Raw genomic sequence first — 26,043 nt, forward strand, 5'->3', positions numbered from 1 at the left:
GCCTGATTACATTTTTAAAATGTTTTTATTGATTTCAGAGAGAGGAAGGAGAGATAAAAACATCAATGATGAGAGAGAATCATTAATCGGCTGCCTATTGCATGCCCCTTACCATGGATTGAGCCTGTAACACAGGCATGTGCCCTGATCGGGAATTGAACCGTGATCTCCTGGTTCATGGGTCAGCGTTCAACTGCTGAGCCACACCGGCTGGGCTGCATGATTACATTTTTGAGGTGGAACGATTTTCTTGACTTTACAGATGAATGAAAAAGGAAATTATCATATATGACACACATAATTTAACTTTTCTGAGAGTTCCTCTTTGAAATTGTATTGATACAGAAAGGCAGCACACATTCAATAAAAACCTACTACTTAGGAAGTTTGCTTTGAAAGATTTGTAGGGTATTATGGGGTAACTGAATTTTCTTAGGTTTAAAAATTCCTATGTTCTTTTTAATTAGCTTGCTGTTATTGAATTAAATCTTTTAAGAGAGCCAGGAATTGATGGTTATTTAGGACGTGCTCCAAATTCAAATATAGTAAATTCTGGTTTTCCTATGCAGTGGTCTAGCTGTGCTGTTCAATAGGCAGCCACCGGCCACATAGGGCTTTTAAATTAAAATTAATTAAAATTAAAATTGAGATCCCATTCACACTGTCTACATTCCAAGGGCCCATGTGTGGCTAATGGTTATCAAATTAGACTGTGCAGGTATAGAAAGTTCTTTTGGACCTTGTTGGTCTAGAGACAATTCAAAATAGAAACTAAGCTCCCAATAATTTCTGATTCACTTTAGAATATTCTTAATGAGGCTTTGTCTAGCCTATGCTAAAATAGTTTTCTTCTTTGAATACTTAAATGATAGGAGGCAGGTGCTTATCATATTTGGTTCAGATAAACAGATAATCCAAATGCAGAAAATATGCAATTAATACTAAAAGCCCTGGTAAATTCATAGAATTTTAGATTTGAAAAGGCCATTGATTGCATCTAATTAAGCCTTCTTATTTAACTGATGAGAAGTTTGAGGAACAGAGAGGTTAAATAATTTGCTTAAGTCACACAGCTAGTGGTCTTGTTACTCCTTATTCTCCAAGTACACTGTTCTTGTCACTGGGCCAAGACCACTTTTTGAAAGGCAGTTCAGACCTATAATTCTGCGGTTCAACAACTTTAGAGATAAGAGGAGTCAATTATAGTAGAATTAACTTTACACAGGGTCACAACGTGTATTGTACAAACAGGAAATGACCCTTTAAAAATCCAGCCCTCTCAGCCTTCTTTTCATGTCTTCAGGAAGTGCTGCTTTCAAAAATAGCCATTTTACCTTCAGTCTTTAAATTACTTGAAATTACATATATTTTAAAAATCAAAAGAAAATTTGCTTTTTTTTAAAAATAGCCCCCCCTTTTTTTGGGATTAGGGTACTGTAGTTAGGAAAAGGATTTGCTTTTTAAAATCCTGTTTTTATTTTGCAAAGCTTATAGATCAGTTGTCACTAATAAGATTTGTCCCCTCCCCCTGCAATTCCATCAAAAGTAAATTTCTGTGAAGTAGTTTGTCATTCTTATATTTAATATATTTTCGTCCAGAATTGTTTATTTCCGTAGGCACTGCATAGCTTCTATTAGCTGCTGAGTGCTAACTGTGGCAAGTGAAGTAATTTATTCTGGGAACCTGACTGCATGCTGTGAAAAGATTGCATTTTGTTAATATTGCGAGATTCTTGGGTTGTTTCTGCCATGTCCTGTGGATTTTACCTTTCAAATACATAACAACCTTGTTTCCTTCTTTTCTCTTCTAGACCTTCATCTGCATGTTGTTTTTAGTCTCTGTTTCCATTTGGTCTTGCCCCTGTCTGTCACCTGTCTGGCACGCAGCTGCCAGAGTGGTATTTCTAGAACAAATCTGATCATTTCATTCCTGGAATGAAATCCTGCAGTGTCTAGTCCTGTCTGCAGAGTGAAATGCGGGGTCGGGCCCTTGTTTTGGTGAACTGTCCTCTCTCATCAGGGTTCCTCCTACCTCCCTACTCTCCCTCAAGTCTTTGTTCAAATATCATTCTCTCAGGTCTTACCTGGCCACCATCTAAATGATCATAACCCCTTGCTCATCTGTACCTTCTCTCCATTTTTAGTTTTCCCTCCAGCACTTATCACCTTCTAACATACTGTTTACTTTACCAATTTTCTGATGTATTGGAGCTTTCCCCAAGTAGAATGTACTCTCCATCAGGGCAGTGTATGGTGTTTTGTTTGTGGAGTGTTCCACTTCCTGCCCTTTCTCTTCAGTTACCTGTCTTTCTCCCTTCCAAGTTCTTGGTGATTCCTGCATTACCCCATGGACAGCGGTGGAAGGCAGTTTTCCTGAGCATGCCACCCTCTATCTCCTTCTTTGTCCAGGCCATCTTGTTAGCCCCTGGGGTCAGCGGATGTGGTATCCTTGCCTAGTGATGGAGTGATCCGGAAACTTACAGTCACTGTTGGTGTCATTGGGTGGGGTGTGGGTTTCAATGACATCTCAGTGCTCCCTGTGAGCATTCTCTCAGTGGATGCTTGTGCGTTGTTGGGTATTTGGTTGGATGGCCACTTGCTCATCACCAAGTGGTTTCTCTGCAGAGCACATCGGCGATGCTCCTCAGGTACCAGGGGGCGTAGTGATTAACTGGCGAAATCCCAGGGTGGGATGGGACACTATCCAGTGATCTGGCAGCCTCTCCTGCCACTGTCTGCAGTCCCTGGGGGAGGAAATCTCCAAAAGCAGAGCTGTCTATAAATCTCCAAAAGCAGAGCTGTGTGTCTGTGTCGTAATAGGAATGGTGAAGAAATGCTCTTAGGAGTATGCAGTTCTGCCCATTATCCTGTGGGTTGTTTTAGCAAACTGATGTCCGTGGGGTAAAATTAACCAGCCACAGTATTCTAGTGCTGGGTTTGCCACTGTCCTCCATTGTAAATAGTTTTAGAACCCATCTGTTCATTAAATGGGTAGACTGGGGGTTTCAGAAACTAAGCTTATCAAATGATTCACCAGTGATATGAGATAACTTTGAGTTATTAAAAAAAACCAAACCCACCCAGTTTCTATTTAGGCTTACATCATTCTTTTAATTTTGCCAAAACCTCAAAATATTTTTCAGGGAAGTAATCCAAAGAGCACCAAAATGTGGGGTGTGTGTGAGTGTGTGTGTGTTTTAAGAAGGGCCTGGTAGATTTTTTGCAGAAAATGCAATATGGTATATTTACTTTTACCTTTAAATTTTTTTTAAGTATATACTAGTATATGTGAGTGGCCCGGTGCACAGATTCATGCACATTGAAAGGAAATTAATTGGAAGAAAGATTTGTGCGGTAATTACATTTACCGCAAAAAATTACATGTCAAAATAGTATATATAATATAGTATTATAAAATTAAAATACAAAATATTTTAATATCACTATTTGCCCTTTCTCTGTAATAGAAGTGTCAGAGATGAAAGAAAATTAGTAAAATGTATATGAAAATAATATATAAATTTATTAATAAATGAACAATAACAACATGATATAAAAACAACAAAGACATGACATAAAAATAACAAAAACATGGCATAAAAACAACATTGATAAAAACAATGATTGATAAATTGATTAATAAATAAACAACAACAACATGATATAACAACAACAAAGTGCCAATAGTTGGACTTCAGATACAGTCTGGTGTCGCATGCAGTTGGCGCCAGCAAGAGCTTTATATGTAGTGCACATGAGCGAGTCAACGTTTATTTTTATTTATTTATTTATCTAAATTTTATTCATTCATTCATTCATTCATTCATTCATTCATTCAATGTTTATTTTTAAATTGCCAGTGCATGTCATATGTACCTGCCGGTTGGTTGGTCAGATGATCAGACAGACGTATGGTTGGTCACTTAGCCTTTTACATATATAGATATATTTTTATTGTTGACAGTATTGCAGATGTCTCCCATTCCCCCTTCCCCCCATACATTCAGCCCCTCCCGCCTCTCCCCTAGGCCTTCACTACATTACTATCTGTGTCCATGGGCTATGCATATAAGTATGTAAGTTCTTTGGTTTTTTCTTCTGGTCCCTTGCCCTCACCCCGAGATATGTTAGTCTGTTCCATGCCTCCATGCCTGAGGACTTGTTGGTCAGTTTATTTTGTTCATTAGATTCCACAGATAAGTAAGGTCATATAATATATGTCTTTCTTTGACTGGCTTAGTATTTCACTTAGCATAATAATCTCCAGGTCCTTCCATGCTGTCTCAAAGGGTAAGAGATCCTTCTTTTTTATGGCTGCATAGTATTCCACTGTGTGAATGTATTCACACAATATATTCCACAGCTTTTTTATCCATTCATCTACTGATGGGCACTTGGGCTGTCTCCAAATCTTAGCTATTGTAAATAATACTGCTATCAACATAGAGGTGCATATATTCTTTCTGATTGGTGTTCCAAGGTTGTTAGGATATATTTCTAGAAGTGGGATTGTTGGATCAAATGGCAGTTTCAATTAACATTTTTTTGAGGAAACTCCATACTGTTTTCCATAATGGCTGCACCAGTCTGCATTCCCACCAGCAGTGTTCAAGGGTTCCCTTTTCTCCACATCCTTGCCAGCACTTATTTGTTGACTTACTGATGATAGCCAGTCGGACAAGTGTGAGATGATACCTCATTGTAATTTTAATTTGCATTTTTCTGATGATTAGTGACGCTGAGCATTTTTTCATGTGTCTATTGGCCATCTCTATGTCTTCTTTGGAGAAGTGTCTATTTAGGTCCTTTAGCCATTTTTTTTATTGGATTGTTTGTCTTCCTTTTGTTGAGTTATATAAGTTCTTCATATATTTTGGAAATTAACCGTTTATCAGATGTATCGGGCATGGTATTCTTAAAAAATACTTTACCAGTATGTGTGTGACAAAATATCCTGTTTATGTAGCTATTGATGTACTATTCTTTTCCTTCATCTATTTTTGTCCCTTTGCTGATTTGAACTTTTGTCTACATGTGAAATAAAAGTGAGCACTGAATAAATGAAAGATTAAAAACCCCACATCTGGCTTTGTCTAACCACCAGAACTGTGAATGGCTGACCCTTAGTAATGACTGCACCTGGGTGTTTTACGGGATGTGACATGAGTGAGTTAGACTGCAGGATTCTGTACGTACGGACCGTAATTTCACCTATTTTACTACCAGTCTTGTCAGAACTCCCAGGCAAGTGTGGAATATCATACTGTTATAGAAAAATTCCAATTGGTCACAAAGCTCACATTTACAAGCGTTGACACTTTGACTGGCTTTGGTAACCAGTGCCTGGGAGACACCAGACCTCTTGTGCGCACGTGTGTGTGTGTGCATGCGTGCGTGCGTGTGTGTGTGTGTGTGTGTGTGTGTGTGTGTGTATACTGAGGCTGAGGGGGCTTGGCACTTCACAACATTGAGTGAGGGAGGAGGAAACAGTTGGGTGGAAAAGTGTCTTGCCAACATTTCCAGGGTAGACTGGGGGTTGAAATGTAGATTCTGTTTGTTGATGAAAAATGTGTCCATTTTAGTGGTGAGGTGATAAGAACTTGTAGAAAATTGATGGTTTTGCTCAGCTGTGACCTTTGATGTTGACTTTGTGTAGACGTGTACCCATTAGTCTTGACTCTTGGTATCTTCTATTATTACTACATTGCATCCTGCACGTTATAATGAAATAGTAGCAGCTCTGACAGGATGCTGTTAGTTTTGTAGAGTTTAAAAATATGTGAATCTGACTCTTTTTTTCTTTGTCGGTTGCCCTTAGGTAATTCTTTCTGCAGGATGAATTAAGAGAAGATCCTTCTTCCTTAGGCATGGAGAGCAGTTTGCCAGCTACCAATATGCCAGCCCCTTCATCTTCTCCCTTGGAGAAACATCCCAGCTCAGCCAATGGTAATGGAGATTTTGATTCAGGTACGATTCTGTTTTCTAGAGCCATTTGGCCTTTTGTTGTATTGACCAGTATCTTTCTGAAAATGTTCAGGAAACAGTGGAGCAGGGTTTCTAGATCTCACATGCGGCCTGTTCCTAGGCTTTGCTGTTATATTTATAAGCATATAGCAGCTTGAAAATCAGGCAAAATTTGCTTCAAAATTAATATTAGCTGTATACTAGACAGGGCAGGCTAGGTGATAGTGAGGTGCCAGATCACTTCAAAATCTCAATGGCTTAGCAAATAAATGTTCACAATTACTCTCACAACATAGTTCAGACAGTTGGTGGTGCTCTGTTGCATGGAGTCTCTGCACAGTGCCTGGCAGTGCCATCTCTGCTGTTGCCTCGGGCTTGGTCCTAACGGGAAGCAGAGCTACAGGGTCTTAAACCAGTGATTAAATGCTCTAGCTCAGAAGAGACAGGTTTGCTCAGAACCTCTTTTTTAAATTTTTATTTTTCAATCACATTTTACATTTAATATTATTTTGTACTAGAGGCCCAGTGCACGAAATTTGTGCATGGGGGGTGGTCCCTTAGCCTGACCTGCACCCTCTCCAATCCGGGAACCCTTGGGGGATGCCCGCAGGGATTGGGCCTAAACCGGCAGTTGGACATCTCTCTCACAATCTGGGACCACTGGCTCCTAACTGCTCACCTGCCTGCCGGCCTGATCGCCCCCCTAACTGCCCCTGCTGGCCTGATTGCCCCTAACTGCCCTTCCCTGCTAGCCTGATTGCCCTAACCACCTCTGTCTCAGCCCCTGCCACCATGGCTTTGTCCAGAAGGACGTCAGGAAGATGTCTGGTCTAATTAGCATATTACTCTTTTATTAGTCTAGATTAGTTTCAGGTGTACAGCATATCAGTTCGACATTCATATGCTTTACAAAGTGTTCCCCCCAATATTTTTACCCACCTGGCACCATACATACTTAAGTATTATGGACTGTATTTCTAATGCTACAGTTTATATCCCCGTGACTATTTTATAACTACCACTTTGTAGTTCTTAATCCCTTCACCTTTATACCCACACCCCCCATACCCCCATGCTCAGAACTTCTTAACAGAACCAGTCTAGGGAGGTGTGGAAATCTAATTCTCAGGAGAAACCAAGATGGTGGCATAGGTAAACACCTGAACTTGCTGCCTTGCACAACCACTTCAAAACTACAACTAAAAGACAAAACGAACATCATCCAGAACCATGGGAAGGCTGGCTGAGTGGAAATTATACAACTAGAAGGAAAGAGAAAAGCACACTGAGACTCGGAAGAGGTGTGGAGGTGCGGAAGTGAAGTGCGGAAAGGGACTGGCAACTGAATACTCTGTTGTCTTTTTCAATCAGGAGGGAGACAAGCTCCCGACTGCTCTGAACTCCAGTTCCGGGCGAGACTCTGGGTACCCAGACTCATACGGGGAGAAAATGGACTGTCTGGCATCGGGCCGGAACACGAGGGTGGCTTTCTCTCAGAGGTGCTTGCAGTGATCATTGTTCCTGCACGGTGCCGGGGGACACAGAGACCGGAACCTCTTCAGGGCAGGGCTGAGGGTCAGACATTGCTGTTTGCTCCACCCTGGTGATTCTCTGAGACCCTGCCCCATTCAGTTTACAACCCCACCCAAGCTGTGCGCAGAGGCTTTTGCACATGGATGGCCTGGCCCTTTGCAATCTGAAACCTAACGTACTGCAGCTGGGTCAGAGAGACCCAGAGCCTCCAAAAGAAGACCCAAGGCTTAACAGCACCTTGCACTGCTTCACAGCTGGGCCTCATCTGGGCACCTCCAAACCCCAAACAAAGAGGAGGAATCTGCAGATCTCTCTGTAGCTCCTGCTGGGTGGCCTCAGGCAGTGGCTGACTTTGCACCTCCTTGGAGATCCAAGAGCCAGTGTACCCAGTGGTCAGAGTGAGACCATACAGATTACAACTTTTCACATTCTGACACACTCAGGGGGCAGACTCAGTGAGCGCCAAAGCCCCACTGAAGCAAGTCTTGCCCCATAAGGGTGTTTCCAGCATAGAAATTCTCCCATCATAGACACAACTGATCCTCACAGACAATTGGCCTGGAGGTCAATTCCTCCCAGTGATACCAACAGCAATCAAGGCTTAACTACAACAAGACTGTGCATACAGCCCACAAAGGGGTGCACCAAAGTGTCCACCTCAGGTAATTAGGGAGGCTGAGCCACTGGGCCCTACAGGACACCTAGCACACAAAGCCACTCTATCAACACAGGGAAGCAGCCAAAATGCGGAGACAAAGAAACAGGTCACAAATGAAAGAAATGGAGGAAAGCTAACTACTGGATATAGAGTTCAAAACCATGGTTATAAGGTTACTCAAGAATCTTCTAGAAACCTCCAAGAAATTTAGTGAGACCCTCAAGGATATGAAAAAGGACCAACTAAAAATTAAGCATACACCGACTGAAATAAAAAAATAATATACAGAGATTCAACAGTAGACTAGAAGATCCCAAGAATCAAGTCAAAGATTTGAAATACGAAGAAGCAAAAAACACCCAACCAGAAAAGAAAAAAGAAAAAAGAATTCAAAAATATGAAGATAGTGTAAGGAGTCTTTGGGACAACTTCAAGCGTACCAACATCTGAATTATGGGGGTGCCAGAAGAAGAGAGAGAGAGAGCAAGATACCATTTAAAGAAATAATGGCAGAAAACTTCCCCTACCTGGTGAAAGAAATAGACTTACAAGTCCAGGAAGCGCAGAGAACCCCAAACAAAAGGAATCCAAAGAGGACCACACCAAGACACATAATTAAAATGCCAAGGGCAAATGACAAAGAGAGAATATTAACAGCAGCAAGAGAAAAACAGTTAGTTACCTACAAGGGAGCACCCATACGATTGTCAGCTGATTTCTCAACAGAAACTATGTAGGCCAGAAGGGAGTGGCAAGAAATATTCAAAGTGATGAATAGCAAGAACCTACAATCAAGATTACTCTACCCAGCAAAGCTATCATTTAGAATTGAAGGTCAGATAAAGAGCTTCACAGATAAGAAAAAGCTAAAGGAGTTCATCACTGCCAAACCAGTATTATATGAAATGCTGGAGGGTATTCTTTAAGAAGAGGAAGGAGAAGAAAAAGGTAAAGATAAAAATTATGAACAAGAAAGTGACAACAAATACATATCTATCAACAAGTGAATCTAAAAATCAAGTGAATAAAAAGTCTGATGAACAGAATAAACTGGTGAATATAATAGAATCAGGGGCATAGAGAGGAAGTGGACTGACAATTCTTGGGGGGAAGGGAGTGTGGGGGGTGCAGGAAAAGACTGGACAAAAATTGTACACCTATGGATGAGGACAGTGGGGGGTAAAGGTAGAGGGTGGGGTGGGAACCAGGTGGAGGAGAGCTATGGGGGGAAAAAAGAGGAACAACTGTAATGATCTGAACAATAAAGATTTATTAAAAAAAAAAAAAAGAAATCGAATTCTCTGGCATGTGCCCAGAAAGAGAGGACAGCAGGATCTGCCTAAGCACTAGATGCTGCTTCCCATTACCCTCTCCAAAATCTCCAGCACAGCTTTCAGAAAAGTGCATAATGTGAAAGAAATTTAGGAGATATGAATTTGTGGTAAAGAAATCACAAAACAAACAAAACGAAACCAGTCTTTGGTTGAATTTTGATATTTACCCAATTAATTTGTAAATGTATCTTTTTCTAAATATTGGCATAATAAAGAGTTTATTAAAATTTTTTTTAAAAAGGACTTCAGTATTACATAACAGCAAAATAGATAAGGACAACTTAGCTCTCAGAATCATAGACAATGCTATGGTGAATTCGTGGGCAAAAATGTTGATCATTAATTCAGTGGGAGATTTGACCATTGTCCCAAAAAGGTATGAAATTTGTTTTCACATTTTGATGAGACCAGTCAATGATGCAATTGCAGACTGTGTAATGTTAATGGGAAGCAGAGTGGCAGGGTCTTGAATAAGTTATTAAATGCTCTAGTTCATAAGAGACAGGTACCATTGAATTTACTAGATTATGTTTCTCACATTATATCTATATCTGGAGAAAATCTGGAAACCCCTAAAATAATTGCATGAAAGATGTGAGTATCTGTTTCAAAATTAGCTCATTGTTCCCCTTTCAGTTTCTTTCTACATAAAGCAGGAGTGGCAAAAAGTCTAAAAGCAGAGTCGAATCTTTTTCTCCCTGTGGAAACATGGAAATTCTTTTTCTGAGAGAGCATAGTCCCATAGACTTAATGTTTGGCCTCGTTATTCTACTTTTATTTAAGTACAAATATGCCTTTAAAAAAGTATTTGTTATGCTTGCTGAGTGAGGTTATTTTTCCACTTTTAGAGTCCCTGATTTTCACCATATTTTTGCTGTACACACATCTGACACCTATGATTGCATCATTTTTACTGGTGTGTTTTCAAAACTGTCTAAATGGCAACTGTGTGTTGACTTTTCATTTTTGGGCACCTGCAGTAGATTCTGAAACTTACTAATAATACGGTGTCAGGAAAATTAGGTGTACTGAATTTTCTTGTGGGTGATCCCATTAATGGGGAGGTGTGAGCACCGGATTCCTGTCATTGGCTGGGTTACGCCACATCAAACGCCCACTTCTTGGTTAGTTCCTTGCTCTTGTGTGGTGGGGTGCCTAAATCATCTAAGAGGTTAAGATCTTTATTAGAAGTAATAGTCCTAAAAAGCTCTAAATGATCTTAACATTTTCCAGATATTGGCCCTGATTCCCTTCTTCCCCTCCTAATATGGCTAATTTGTCCTTTCTCCTTGGAATTTCCATTTATACTTGTGTGGTGAGGAGACTTTTAGATGGTGCCCCAAAGACAGACTTTCCTAAAGAGGAAACCAATTTAAAGCAGGATCTAAACCTTTGTAGAGAGCAGAGGCTAACTCTTAGGAACTCGGATCTAGTTTTGAACATTTAGACTCTTAAGAACATACCCAAGTAGGAGCCGTCAAGTAATTTTTCCCAGGTAGTTACCTTCTCACTTGTTACTACAAAAAATATCTTGCTGTCTGCCATCAGTTGTGTGGATGTTTGGTTCTGGGACCCACTGTGATGTGCTAAGGGTTGGATGGTGTCTTGGTCTTTTTCCTGGAAGTGTTTCAGATGAGATTTCCATGTCAGATGAGCAGAAGGCAAACTGAGCTCTCTTCACCTGCCTGTAAATTGACTCTCAAATGAGGTACAACGGGTACATGACCCTGTGTTCATGGCAGCACTCCCTTAAGTGTTTCACACATGTTGCGTTGTTTAAGTCTTCCACAACACAGTGAAATAGCAGATGAAGTTGGACAGCCAGGCAGAGTCACTTGGCTGTTGTGCTCAAGCCTGAGATTTCATCCTGAGGGCTTGGAACCTTGTGCTCTGAAACACTGAGCTGTGCCTGCCCTTCAGCCTGGACATGTAAGTGTGCATACACACACACACACACACACACATGCACACACACTTTATGGGACACAGCGACAACTCAGATTCTTTCTTTAAAAAAACCAACACATGTTTTTATTTATCTTAGAGAGAGGGGAAGGAAGTGCGGGAGGGAGAGAGAGAGAAGGAAACATCAATGTGAGAGAGAAACCTCCATCAGTTGCCTCCTGCACCACCCCGACCAGTGATTGAACCCACAACCTAGGCATGTGACCTGACCAGGAATCAAACCGGCAACCTTTTGGTGCATGGGGCAATAATTAACTGAGCCAGATCTGCCAACACTCATTCTTTCTTGTCCTCTCCACCAGTTGTCTCCCATCCCCTCTCCCCATGTGTTATATGACACCTGACTGCACCTCCCTGAAAACTGACCACATGTAGGTGCCTACAGCTCTTGGACCAAATTACGGGGCCAAAGGATTGGAGTCCAACCTGGTTGCTTCCCATATTTTGATCCTGTGTCTTCGGTTCCTCTGTCCCCATGCCCAGCTGCTGTGATCCTTGCACTGATGCTCCGTTCCTCTGAAATGAAAACCATCAGCTTAACACAGGACTCTGAGTTCATTGGCAGTTTTCTCATGTATAGTTTTGCCTCTTTTCCTAAGGGAAGCTCAAATAGTTGGGGTTAATAACTGACACTTGAGTCCCAGGGATGAAATAGCTTAATGTAAAATGACTCCCCCTTCTGGGACGCCACTGGGATAAGCAGGGACAGAGGACAGAATGGACAGAAACACACAGAAGGTCGAGACCAGAACTGGATTTCTGGAACTCTAGGCTTCTCCAATGGCTGTGATAAAAACAAACAAAATACTCGCTGACATAGTGATAAATAGATTCCTGGGCATAATTTTTCCAGGATGGCTAAATGTAATTTCCTGATAAGTCTACAGATAAAGCGGTGGTGTGCATTTACATTGGGCAAGTCTGAGTCAAAAGCATTACTTCTGGAAATGTGGGCTCTATTTTTTTGGTGGGGAGAGTGTTTAGGTTGTATCAACTGGAGTCCCACAGGCTCTTGCATTCAGGGAGGAAATGAACATTCCTATGAGAGAAATTCAGATCTCTGACTCTTCATGCTGGAGAGGAACTCGTTTCATGTAACTCCATTATATTCCCTTTGAAAAATAACAACTCTCTTTTATACAGTTGTTGCCTCCCCTAGCCAGGAGGTTGGGTCAGTTTAAATGTTTTCTTTTTTCTGGGAAGTCTCTCTGGAAGTCTGGGTAGCTGAGATTACACCAGGACCTCTGTGCTCAGGTGACGGTCTGCTCCTCCCTGATTTAGTCCTGTAGCTGAGAACTCTGATCTAGGATTGCGTTGGCCAATCCTATCTGACTTTCATTCGAATGCAGTGTCTGCTTAATATATTCACAATGCACCTCTTTTCTAGATGTTCTGATGGTCTGAATGGACTATCAGCAGTTAAAATAACAAAGATTTAATGTCTTTCTTTCTCTTTCCACATTAAAAACATACCTAGCACACAAGAAGGTGCTCTGTAAGATTTTGTTCATTTCAAATTGTGTCAATTCTCCATTTTTTTTTTTTTAACAAGGTAGTGGTTATGGGCTTTCATATCCAACTTTGCAAAGTTAGCCTTATTTCATATTGTAAAATTGTACAACCCAAGGTTTGATTACTTAAAGGTGTTTGAGCCGTTTGCTCATTCCATTTTTCATTATAAAGCAGCTTGCAGTCCAGCTTTTAGTAAGGTATTCTTTTTCTGTTTATTATGAAATATTCTGGTCACATAAATAGCTTTCTGTTTTCTAAAGCTGGAGTGCCACTAATGAACGAGGCTGTTTTCTTTTAAATTGTGACATTTTCTTAGTAGCTTTTCATAGTCTGTTTTCATTACATCATGGGGCAATGCCTCCGACTGGATCATTTGCCACGGAGGGAGATTGTCAGTTTCCTTGATAAAATATTTATGGGTTTAAGAAGTTCATGAATCAGCGGTAAATATTTGCTCTGGGTTTATGAGACCTCCACTCATAAACATCGTGTATGTTTATCTATTGCTCATTGAAATGTCTTTAGAGAATCAGCCACTTAGGCACATGCCGGGGAGGACGTGTTACTAAATGACAGATTTGAAAAGGCTGTATTGTGAGGAGCCCTGCATTTTGTATCAGATTTTATTGTTAAAACAACACACTTAAAGTTACCAGTGCTGGGCATAAAGGTTTTTAAAAATATTTTTAATTGCATTCTAGGTCTGACTTTTGGGGTGCTTATTGAAGTTCTTTTTGCATGAATAATTTTATACTTTTTTTTTTTACTGTACTTTAAAAATCACGTAATGCTAGTCTGTTTATGCCCAGAGTTTTGGGATTTAGGAGCAAGAAGGATGTGTGTTATACATTAGCAATCACGATTTGTCTGCACATTTAGGGGCACAAGTAAACTAGGGACTGAAGTAAAACTCAGTTGCAGTTGTTGGAAAAACCCATTCAGGACTGAACTGAGATTACTGCCTTTATTAATCAGGAGAAATAGCAGCAACAGGATAGACCAAGTCCTTGGCATGTGCCAATCTGGGCAGTGGATCGCAGGGGTGACTGGAGGTTGGAAACCTGGCTGGTGGCTGCAGCTCAGGATCTAGTGCAGGATAGCGGGCTGGGAGTCTAGAGGCAGAATGGTTATGTCACTCCTGAAACCCTCTTTTCCAAACCACTTCCTAGATGTTTTCCTCAAACGGTATTTTTTTTAGACAGCAGAGAGTAACACCTTTCTTCAGCCCTGTTCTTAATGAAGCACACTTGGGAGTCACAATGGTACCTCTTCCTCTCTTGGTTAACTTGAATGAATGAATGAATGAATGAATTAATATCTGGGTGAACAAGAAAGCATCTACAGTCAAACCTTGGTTCTCGAACATCTCCCATCTGGAACAATTCGATTCTCGACCAAGTTGTTCACAGAAAAAATGTCTCAAACTTCAGTTTTCAACAACCCTTTCATGCTAATACCTCAGTATGACACAAAGCGTCTCTTAGGCAACAAAGGAGAGAATGCTCCTGCCCAGGACCGAGTTTTATGCCCATGTCTGCGCCCTGGTTCTCTCCTTCTTTACAAGCAGGTCTCAGGGGCTGTGCCCATATGGTTCGCCCCTCGAAGGTGGCTGCTGCCTCTAGCCCTGTGTCTTTCTGTTGTCTGATTTGGCTCTGGAGTGTTCAAAGGCTCATCAGCGCAGGAAGACAGAGAGAAGTCAGCCTGAGTCTCCATGTGGAGAAGCGGGTGGTGGTGGTGAATGGAGGTTTCTGATTTGTGATATGGACAGAAGAATGACTGACACAGGAAGGTGCCTCATAAGAGTTCCATCCTCGAAATCAGATAGCCTGCCTTGGACTCATGCCTCCTTGGATGGACAGTTGTGTGACAGTGGTGGCTCCAGCCTTTTTGGGCCCCCCGCAGGGCCCCCATCATCCCTTCTGTGAAATGAAGCTGTAGTATCCATCTGTCAGGGTTCTTAAGATGTAAAGCAATCACAGAGAGCGGATGTCCCAATACGGCATGGCTCTTATGACCTTGCCGTGTTGCTGTGTAGTCACTTTGTGGAGCTGGAAGGTTGAGCTGAGGCTGGACAGGGTGCAAAGAATAAAGTAGGACAAGTTAGCTATCATCAGGTCCTGCACCAGATCACCTGGACAGATAAATCGTGCTGCTGTGATGCTCTGGCTAGTGGGTCAAAAAGCAATCTTGATAATCAATGTCCAGTGCTGCTTGGGGCAAAATAGTTGTGGGCAGAGCTATTGGGTGACACCCACATGTGTTTTCTGAATGTGACTGCTTTCCCTTTGGGTTTGCCTTACTGTGTTGAAGTAGCTGGAAACCACTTGGTGTCCTTGTTAGCTAGTGGCTGCAGGAACCTCTGGCTTTTTTTCAGGGAGCACATTTCTGATAAAAAGACAGTAAGTCCCTGGGTGAAGCAGCATTTTGGGAGAGATACAAGGGGCGGGTTTTCATTTCAGATGGCTTTTATTTTCTTGGACATTTGATTATAAACCACTTGATGGGAGTGAAATTTGAGAAGATAGTTTTAAGCAACTTGGGTTCAGAGGACAAAATTGAAGGTAACGGCCTTTCAACTTAACATGTTCTGACTACAAAGACTATCCTCTTCTATCATTTTCTGAGATTATGCACTGTATCACAAGAAAATTACTTTTCCCACTTTTAATTTAAAAGTCTTTAGTAGGAACAAGTAGTGATAGATAGCCTCAAGAACAAGGCTTTCTTTCTTCGCCTCTCCCTTTGCCTCATCCCCCTGGCCCACCTGCCAGTATCTGTTCTTGGTCCAGTACGGTAGCCTCCTGCTAGTAGAAGATACACGGTTGAACATTATTGCAAGAAGAGAGAATCTAAACGTTTGAAGCTCTTACTTAGCTGCATGTATGGACAGCCCTTGCTGCTGTATGTTATTTCCTTAGGATTGTCTTACAAATCGGTTAAAGTAATGGTGACAGCTGATTAGTTCTTTCCATTTGAAATTGTGACATGACATTTATGTTATCTGTATTTCACTTTAAAAATTTTGATTGATTTGAGAGAAAGAGAGAGAGAGAGAGAGAGAGAGAGAGAGAGAGAGAGAGAGAGAGAGAGAAACATCAATTTGTCGTTCCACTTATTTATGCATTCATTGGTTGATTTCTTGCATGTGCCCTGATGGGGTATTGAGCCTGCAACCTTGGCATATTGGGATGACACTCTAACCAACTGAGATACCCAGCCAGGGCCTATACTGTACTTTAAAATGAATTATTTGGTGTTTTTCAGCTATACAGATTATATCTCACATATAGAGTCTTGAATGTTTGGAGAATTATTTGATTTCCTTCAGAGCCAAAATAGGGATTGCTTTAAGAGTCATGTGCATTTGATTGTATTTCTCCTTGATCCTTGTAAATGGGGAATCCATGTCCTATTGGTTCTACTGGCGTACCTTGCCCTGAAAGCTCTGTCACAGCAGCTGGCAGGACAGCGGACCCTGGACTGGGTCTCACAGTTGGTCTGTTTCTGTCCCTAACTTACCCAGTGGCCTCACACACTTGAACAATCCTTCTGGGCCTCAATTATTTTCCCCTTGAAATGACATCAATGCTTTCTAGAGTCCCATATGGCACTAACAGTCGATGCTATTATTCCACAATCCCCAGCTGTAGTATGTAGCCAGGGACAAGGGTGCCAGTGCTGTAAGTACATCATGGTACTTACTCAGCACCCCCTGGCTTTCTTCACCTTGCCCTCTAATCTCCCCAAAGAATGGAGTGTCCACAGTGGCCAGATCCAGAATGATATACTAATATGCAGCAAGTATGCCGTGAAACAAATCTCATTTCATTTTGCCTAAGAGCACTTAATATTATCTTTGATTTTGTCAGGGTATCCAAGCAGAATTTCTTCAGGGTGTCCTCAGTTTATGAAGTCAGCAAACTGAAGCTATGAAAATAATTTGATAATATGTTCCAAAACCACTGAATTAAGGGATTTTCTAGTCTTCATTGGGGGCAAGTACCTTTCCATTCTTCACTCTACTATTGATATTTTTGTGTTTTTTGTTTGGTTTGGTTTTCATCTTTCAATAGAAGAAGGTTCAAGCTTGGAGGAAATTGGCTTTAACTGGGGCGAGTACTTGGAAGAAACAGGTGCCAGTGCAGCTCCTCACACATCATTCAAACACGTACGTATCCTTCCTTCTCCTTCTGGTCTGCATTTGGAGGGTGGGAGGGGAACCTGCAGGAAAATGCCAAACCGATGGGAAGATAGGGGATGAGAAAAGAAAGGAAATTCAGCCAAGATTTCTTAGAAATAAAGAAGAAATGGGGAAGTTTGTTTGCTTAGTTGCAGGTGGGTTGGCCTGGGTCTTGCGGCTTATCTCATCTAACACAGGGCTGGGCTCAGGGCAGGTGAGAAACTATGTGTAATTTTAACCTCGTCTGTACCTCAAAATGCCAAATTTGACAGACGTGGCCCTTGCACAGGGCCTGAGACAGGTAAGATTGGTTAGAATAAATAAACGCCAGCAAATTAGTTAAGTACAATATCTTCTTAGGAGGTGTAATGGCTGTATATTTTTATTTTGGATTGATGCTTTTTTAAATTTAATTTTAAAATCTTTTTTTCTTTTATTTTTTTATTGTTTAAAGTATTACATATAGTAGTACATATATCTCCTTTTTTCCCCCCATTGACCTTCCCCCAGCCCCCCTACCCCCTGTCCCATGCCCTCATCCCACCCCTCCAGTGTCTTGTGTCCATTGGTTGTGCTTATATGCATGTATACAAGTCCTTTGGTTGATCTCTTTCCCACCCCTCCTCAACACTCCCCAGCCTGCCCGCTGTAAAAAACAAAACAAAAAGGAAAAGCAAAACAATCTCACATACAAGCATAAAAAATTGATATAATCAACAATCAAGCAAACAACAACAAAAGGACAGAGAGAAAAAAAATAAAAAATAAAAAAAATTTTAATAGTGATGAAAGAGAAGAGAGAGGTGTGTATGGACTTGGAGCAGGGGATTGGAAATTAGATATATAAATAGGGTGAAATTTTAACAGGATAAAAAGAAGGAATAGGGAAAATCTAAAGCAGGAATAGGGTAAGAGAAACAGGACAACAAAAAGGGGAAAGTGAGGAAGAGAGTGATGGCATAAAGGTAAAGTTGAGTTAGAGTAAAATGATGCTAAAAGAAGGATGGCAATAGATTGTAGAACACTAATCCCAAAGTAAAATGAAGAGAAAATAAAATGACACTTTTTTTTAAAAAAAAAAAAGATAAAATAGTAGTAGTAATAATACTGATTGAAAATAAAAATGTAATAATTAAAAAGGTAAAATCAAGTGAGGAAAAAAGAAAAAAAATTAGTTTCTTAAGTAAAAGATGAAAAAAATAACAATGTGCAGTAGCGAAGGTCATTCACTTCCTCTACTGTTCTGTTTGGCACGCCTGTTTCCTAGTCAGGACAGTATTGAAGTTCCCTGTGTTCCACTGCTCTTCAGTGTTGTAAGCCAGTCCTGATTTTTAAGCAGGCGGTGTGTCTTTATTTATTCTATTCCTTTATTTGTGTTTACACAAGAGTCAATTTGTGATTCAACCCCTGGGTGGCAGTGTTTCTGGATTGACTTCCGGGTCTATAGGTCCTCTCTAGCTAGTGTTTAGGTTTTGTTTTCCCCGTGGCACTTAATACCAGTTTGGGGGAATGGGTTGCCCCAGAGCTGGTTCTCTGATGATGATTCCCTGCTCTGATCCCCAGGTTCCAGAGAAACAACTTTCCCCTGCAGTCTCTTAGAGTGTCCCCTATTGGGTGATGCTATGTATTGGGCTTAGTAATCAGAAGCAAGGATTTAAAGAGGAAAAAAAAGAATAAAAAAAAGAGCCAGAGTAAGTGTGCAAACTCTGGGGCTGCACACAAGTCTGTGCAGGTCTTTTTTCCCTTGGGTCTAAGCAGCCAGCACACTTTTGAAATTTTTAGGCTGTCCTTTTATGCCCAGATCAAAATGGGTTGCTTTTTTAAAAAATTTTTTTAATTTTTTTTTTTTTTTTTTTTTTTTTTTTTTTTTTTTTATGGATTGCTTTTTAGAGTTCCCTTCTGTTAGCAGCTCTGCGGACCCCCTTCCACATTCATGGATCACGCCAGCCCCAACAGCCACAGATTTTTCTAGGTGCAGACTTCCCCCAGTCCTCCAACTCTCGCATGTGCGTTTCTCTCTTTTGCCGGGACTACAGACCTCACCTTATCCCAGGCGAAATCTGACCTTTTTGTGAGGGAATGTAGAGCTCCTCTGAATCCACGTGCTTGCGGCGCTTGGGGACTGGTGTTCTCGGGTTCACAGCTGTTCGGTGGGTGCCGTAGTTGCAGATTCCCCAGGCTTTTCAGGTGTCCCATAACATCCACTTTCCCCTTCAAGATGGCGCAGTCTCCCCGTCCGATCGGGTCGTTCTCAGAGGGAACCCAGCAGCAGTGGGGGCTGCCCGGTCAGGGGAGCCCCATCCAGCAGTCCCCCACAGTCTCCTGGAGTATAGCTGTCCCTCAACTCACCAACAAACACTCCCCATGCGACCACACACTCTCCCTTTGTTTTCTCACTCAACACACTATCTTGCAGTCTGCTTTCCCGTTGGCAGCCATCTTCCAGGATCTAATTTTAAAATCTTATAATTAAGCCAGTCAGAGAAAGATAAATATCACATGATCACACTCACTTGTGGAATATAATGAACAACATAAACTGATGAACAAAAATTGAACCAGAGTCATAGAAGCATCGAACAGACTGTCCAACCTATGAGGGAAGTCGGAGGAGGGGGTGGGGGGTTTGGGGATAAGAGATAAACTAAAGGACTTGTATGCATGCATATGAGTGTAACCAATGGACACAGATGGGGGGCGCTGTGGGGGGTGAGGGCATGTGGTGGGTGGTGGGGGCGGCCAGGGAGAGGTTAATGGGGGAAAAAGGAGACTTATGTAATACTTTAAACAATAAAGAATTTAAATTAAAAAAATTATTGATTTTAGAGAGGAAGGGAGAGGGATAGAGGGAGAGAAACATCAATCAGCTGCCTCCTGCATGTTCCTTACTGGGGCTCAAGCCCACAACCCAGGCATGTGCCCTGACCCGGGGCTGAACTGGCGACCTAAAACCTAACTGGCAACCTTTTGGTGCATGGGATGATGCTCAACCAACTGAGCCACACTGGCCAGGGCCGAATTGATGTTTTTATTTTGAAAGGACACATAAAAGTTTTATAGTCTTCTGTAGGCAGATTAGTCAAATGAGAGAAAATATCATAAATATTCAGAAAACATTTAGATCAAGCCAAAAAACAAATCATTCTTAACAATGATTTCTTTGAACAATGCAAATAGCTTGCCCAGCAGAGTAAAAGTCCCAGGAAATAAAAAATTGAGCTTTTATCAGGTTTTTGCTTCTACAGAAGAATTTAGCAATATATTGTGAGCAAGGAAAATACTCAATTTCCAGGACCTATGTTTTTTGGCATTGTTGTTGCTTTACTGGAAAGGAAAATTTAATTCTGAGAAACATTTTTTTCACTGGCCTACCCAGAGCAAAGATTCAGCCTGAGTATCATTAGCAAATTGGGGCATTTTCTCAACCTGCTCTTGCCTTTGGCTCTCATGCTGAATTAGGAAGCCAGAACTTTGATTCATTATTTTACTGCAACATTTTATCCTTTTTGGAGGTGAAATGTTCTTTTGAAAAGGAATTTAAGACCTTATTAAATTTGCATGAACTTATAAAAGTAGATTACATTCCTAATTCTCTTTTATACTGACACTCGTAATGTTATAATTACTAGTTTATTATAAATGTAGTTGTAGTTATTCAGTGAAACTAAGAGGTAAGTAAATATTAAAATATAACAGAGCTACAACTCACCTGACTTACAGTTTGGGTATGATCCTGCATAGCTTCTTATGGGATGACTTGATTAGGTTGCTTGAGGCAGTTTAGGTGAGGGATACAACTTTCCTTTTCTTCTTTACTGGTAAGTTATCAGTGCCTCTTCATATGGAGTAACTCCTGTTCTCTTTAATCCCGTCAGTTCTCCCACCTCCCTTTTAATCACAGCAGTTCAGGAAGCAGAGTGTCCCCAGGCCTGTTGTTAAGGAAAAGCATCAAGGAACCCAGGAACGAGTCTTTTGTAATTCCATCGTCTCTTAAGCAGCTGCTACTCATAGACATCAGATGCTTTAGCATTGGAATGCCCACAAGGCTGGGAAGCTTTCTTTTGGGGAGGAGGGCTGATAAATATTAATAGACTATAATCCTTCATTAATAAAAATGAAAATCCATCCACGGCTGTACAGCTCACAAAGTGGCCACCAGCCACCTGGAAAGGGTGTCGTCCAAATTGGGATGTGCTGTAAGTGTAGAATGCACACGGAGTTTTGGAGGCTTCACTGGAAAATACAAATGTAAAAATATCTCATTAATCTATTTTATATTGATGACCTTTGAGATATGTTGGGTTAAATAAAATACATTACTAAAATTAATCTCACCTGTTTTATCATTTTTTTAATGTGGCTGCTAGGAAATTCAGGCTCGCATTGTATTTCTCTTAGAGAGTGCTGTCCTAGGGCAACAGAAATGCCATTTTTAAGTGCTGTGATTTTAACAGTTCTCATAATGTTCTGGGTGTATGTGTGTAGTATAATAACAGGTTTCCTGTGTTTTTGGTTCCTTAAGGTTGAAATCAGCATTCAGAGCAACTTCCAGCCTGGGATGAAATTGGAAGTGGCCAATAAGAACAACCCGGACACCTACTGGGTGGCCACTGTCATCACCACCTGCGGGCAGCTGCTGCTTCTGCGCTACTGTGGTTATGGGGAGGACCGTCGGGCTGATTTCTGGTGTGACGTGGTGATAGCAGATCTGCACCCCGTGGGGTGGTGCACGCAGAACAACAAGGCCCTGATGCCCCCGGACGGTAAGCTCCCAGCTGGCCCACGATTCAGAGCCTTTAGGTTTACAGGCCATCCTTATTCATGGTGCTTGCAGGTATAACCTTGCAGAGATTCCATAGTGGATTTAGCGGGAAGGTCTAGCACTTTAAAGATTGCCTCCTGGGTTTCATTAGTTTGAGGGTGCCGGAGAGAGAGGGAACTTGGGTGCATTCTTGGCTGTCAGAGCTCTTCCTGACAGCTGAACCATTCATGGCCTTTAGGAGACAAAAGCTCTGGAGCCTGATTTTGGAGGTAGGAGAGGAGGCTGAGACTGAGGTTTTGTTTTCCATTGCCAATGGATTATGTTGCATTTCTTTTGCTTTACAGATTTCACATTTTGAACAGTGCTGTAGAGTATCTGTAGGATCTCTCCAAGTTTTAATCTTTCTTGTTGTGGGGAGACACTCAGGGTGTGATGCATGCAGAAACCAAAGAAGAAACATGCTATAAAACAGTGGCAATTTTTACCCCCAGTGGACGTGTGGCAATGTCTGGAAGCACTTTTGTCTGTGAGAGGGGGAGGAGGAAGGAGCTCTTGGCATCTGGTGGGAGAGGAGGCTAGGATGCTGCTAAATATCCTACAATGTAGCAGACAGCACCACAACAAAGAATTATTGAGTTCAAACTCCAATAGTTGAGAAACCCTGCTTAAAAGAGTGGGCAGCATATTACAAATGCATTAAAGGAGCTCATATGATCCTGTCAGTGAGAAAAACTGAGTCACCCAATATTTGAATCTCAACAACCTTTCCTCAATGTTTCATTGTATGGTGATGGCAGCAGTTATATTTGAAGACTTCTGATGCTAATTCTCAAGTGTAATGTCTTCTTAGTGCTTGTCTGCCACTTTTAGCTTTGAATGGGTCTTTTTATTTCAAAGAGACATGTAAAGTTTTAGAGCTGAATTCCAAGTTTATTGTGTCCACCATATTTAGTTGCTTTCACCTTTCAGAGCATTTGAATTTTATCTTCTTTTTAAAGTTCTGATATATTGTTTTTCTGATAGGTGGGAATGGTCAATGGTTTTTTACTTCCCCTTTTTATGCATAACCGAGAGCCTGATAAATAGTGGGGTCATAATAAATGCAAGGAGTTTGAGTTGCATTAATGGGTATATGTCAGGATGGAAATTGTTGCCTTGGCCGGAGCTAACACCATGACCCTTTGTTGTCTCAGGAGAAAGAGAGAAAGGCCCTCTTGCTTTGGGACTTTGCACTTGCTCTCTCTTGTGCCTACACCCTCTTCCTCCTCCAGCTGGCAGCTTATTTTATCACTCCTTCAGGCAACTGTGGTCAAGGACTTGTGTGCCCTTAATGTTGATCATATTTGCAACTGTGCCTCGCATTGATTTTTTTAAAAAAATGATATATAATTCACATACTATATATTCATCTCTATAAAGCTCAGTGATTTTTAATATAGTTACCAGGGTATGCAGCCATTATCACTGTCTAATTCCAGAGTATTTCCATCATGCCATAAATAAGCTTTGTACCCATTTATAGTCACTCTCACTCTCCCCTCCACCCAGGCCCTGGCCTAAAACTACTTTCTGTTTCTATAGACTTGTCTATCCTGGACATTTCCCATATACGGAATCATATAGTGTGTGGCCTTTTGTGTTCAGCTTCTTTTACTCAGCATTTCATATTCAAAACTCATCCATGCTTAGCACGTATCAGGACTTCATTCCTTTTTATAGCTGAATCATATTCCATCATATGGATAGACCACATTTTGTTTAACCATTTGTCAATGGATGTGCATCTGGGTGCAACTGTTCTTTGAATTGTGTGGTTCTCTAAATAGAAGAATCCCTCCCCCCACCCCCCTCCCACCCCTTTCCTTATTGGTAGTGTCTTTGTATATAGAAGTGTGAGTCTTTATTTCTCATCTCTGTTGAGGGTTACTTCTCAGGTGAGTGCTGGAGAATGGTGTTAATGCATGAGGCTTTATTTTTCACTCTTGTTCTAGTTCTGCAAGAGCAAATAGTTGGCTGAACACTATCTGTAATACCTTTAGTAATGCTTGGTACTCTTTGTCCCAGGCTCAGCCTAAATTGTGCCATTAGTGGGACAATTAATTTATTTTTACCCTTTTTACAAAATTTTAAGTGTACTTAAAATTATTGGTAACTATAAGGCTGTACAGCAGATCGCTAGAACTTTTTCATCCTGGATGACTGAAATTTTATACCCATTGAACACTAACTCCCCATTTCCCCTTTCCTAGCCTTGGGTCACCACCATTCTACTCTGTGTGTGAGTTTGAAGGCTTTAGATGCCTCAAATAAGCAGAATCATGCAGTGTTTGTCCTTTTGTGACTGGTGTGTTTCAATTAACATAATGTCCTCAAGGTTCATCCATGTGTAGCATGTGACAGGATTTCCTTTTCAAAGGCTGAATAATATTCCATTTGGCTTTGAATGCAAACAGCCACTAAGGTGAGAAGATGTAACATGCAATAATTTAACTTACCTATGATTTCTGATCTGTCATAGAGTAACCAGTCTTGATGGGTGAATTGTATGGATGGAATATTGGGAAAAAAGCAGTTGTAGTTAGAAAATTAGAATAATTCTCATTTGCCCAGCTCTACACACAAAGGCCACATAGATATGCCCCTACACTCTCAGGAGAGTACAGACAAACATGCATTAATTCCAGGCAGCCAATACACACGTGGGGGCACTGGTAGAGGGGAATGCAGGAGGGAACCAGGAGGCAAGTCCCTACTCCTAGCTGCAGCCTTGCCTTTCTCTGTCCTTGCTTGTGTCATTCATGCATGACTCGCTCTTAAAGTTTGACACTGTAGTAGCTAAACGTCCTTGGAAAGGATTTGAGATGGCATCACGTTATAGATTATTTAGTGAATAGTTTTAGAGAGAAGTTCCAGGGTACTGAATTTTAACACTCTCTAAGAGCTAATGGGTTCACTTGGTAAGCATCCATGCTGTTGCTTGAGAAAGACGGTATAGCTTATTAATCAATTCTTCTTTCTCACTGGGATGAAAAATGTGGCAGCAGTCAGTTTCAGAAACACTGTCAAATTTGTATCCTGCTGACTTCCTGCTATTAGGCAAGACACAGACACACTTAACATGACAAATTCAAAATGAAAAATGGGGAAAACCCTGTAAAGAGGGAAACCACTAATGTGACTGGAAGGTAGGAGGGCTTTTCACACGGTCACAAGTTATGCTAATTTTGAGAATTTCTCTATTGCTCGTTTTAAAGAACTTAAAAAAAATTAGTAGGTAATCAATATACCTTGGAAATCTTTAGTGCAGAGAACAAAGTCAGGAAATAGCAGGTTCATGGGGCAAAAGGTTTTATTGATTGCTGCAGTACAGGATAATTATTGCTTTGTGGCTAGACGGAACTTGTTCCACTGGGAGTTGTAGACTATTTTTGAAGAAGAATTCTTGTTTCTGTGGTTTTCTGTCTTAGAGAGCTAATATCATTGTGAATTCCGCAATTGTACCTGGTTGATCTTTCTGGTGGTTAAACTTGAAAGGCATCTCAGAATATTAACACGAGTGCAAGCAGTCCATGACACATAATAGTCTTGTTAGGAATGTTCTATGGTGATAGGTTTCTTATTGATCCCAGGAATCAGGGTGGGAGAGTGGGTTGTATAAAGAGAGGAACATTGCCGTTGGAGCCAGGACCTGGGATGCTTATCTTGCCTCTGCCATTAGCTTAGCTACATGGGTGAGTCCCCTCTTAATTTTCGTATCTTTAAAATGAGGTTAGAGTATACTATAATCTCTCAAGAGCTTTCTAGTCTGACATGACCTGGTTTGTGATCCTTGTCAAAGAAAGGAGGAGGGAGAAGGTGCTACTTTTCCTACTGTATGCACGAGCAATGGAATTTGTTTTGAAATTAGGGACTATGGAAATCTAGCCCAGGCATCTGTATGAAGCACGGAAGTACAGCTCCTAGGTTACTGTTGGGGATGATGAAGTTTCAGTTGATTGAGGGCCAGTCTAGGTTGGGAAATTACTGTGAGTGCCTGGGTCCAATGTCACCGGCAATGGATAGCTTTTTGCTCACTGATGATTGTAGACTGAAAAAGATCAGCACAAGTGGAGTTGAGTCATTCAGCATATGGAGG

At 41.2% G+C, this 26,043-nt stretch overlaps 1 protein-coding gene across 2 annotated transcripts in view; it reads left to right on the plus strand.

Moving 5' to 3' along the window:
- The window catches only part of SFMBT2 (Scm like with four mbt domains 2), a 229,177-nt gene that overhangs the window by 24,306 nt on the left and 178,828 nt on the right, over positions 1–26,043 (plus strand). For both annotated transcript variants that reach the window (XM_080685057.1, XM_080685058.1), the window contains exons 2-4: positions 5,819–5,967; positions 17,040–17,134; positions 21,669–21,909. In XM_080685057.1, the coding sequence (XP_080541183.1) occupies positions 5,868–5,967; positions 17,040–17,134; positions 21,669–21,909 (436 nt within the window). In that variant the 5' untranslated portion in view covers positions 5,819–5,867. The remainder of the gene's footprint in view (positions 1–5,818; positions 5,968–17,039; positions 17,135–21,668; positions 21,910–26,043) is intronic.

This window comes from Plecotus auritus (genome assembly GCF_963455305.1).
Source record: "Plecotus auritus genome assembly, chromosome: 1".
In the NCBI taxonomy this organism is placed as follows: domain Eukaryota; kingdom Metazoa; phylum Chordata; class Mammalia; order Chiroptera; family Vespertilionidae; genus Plecotus; species Plecotus auritus.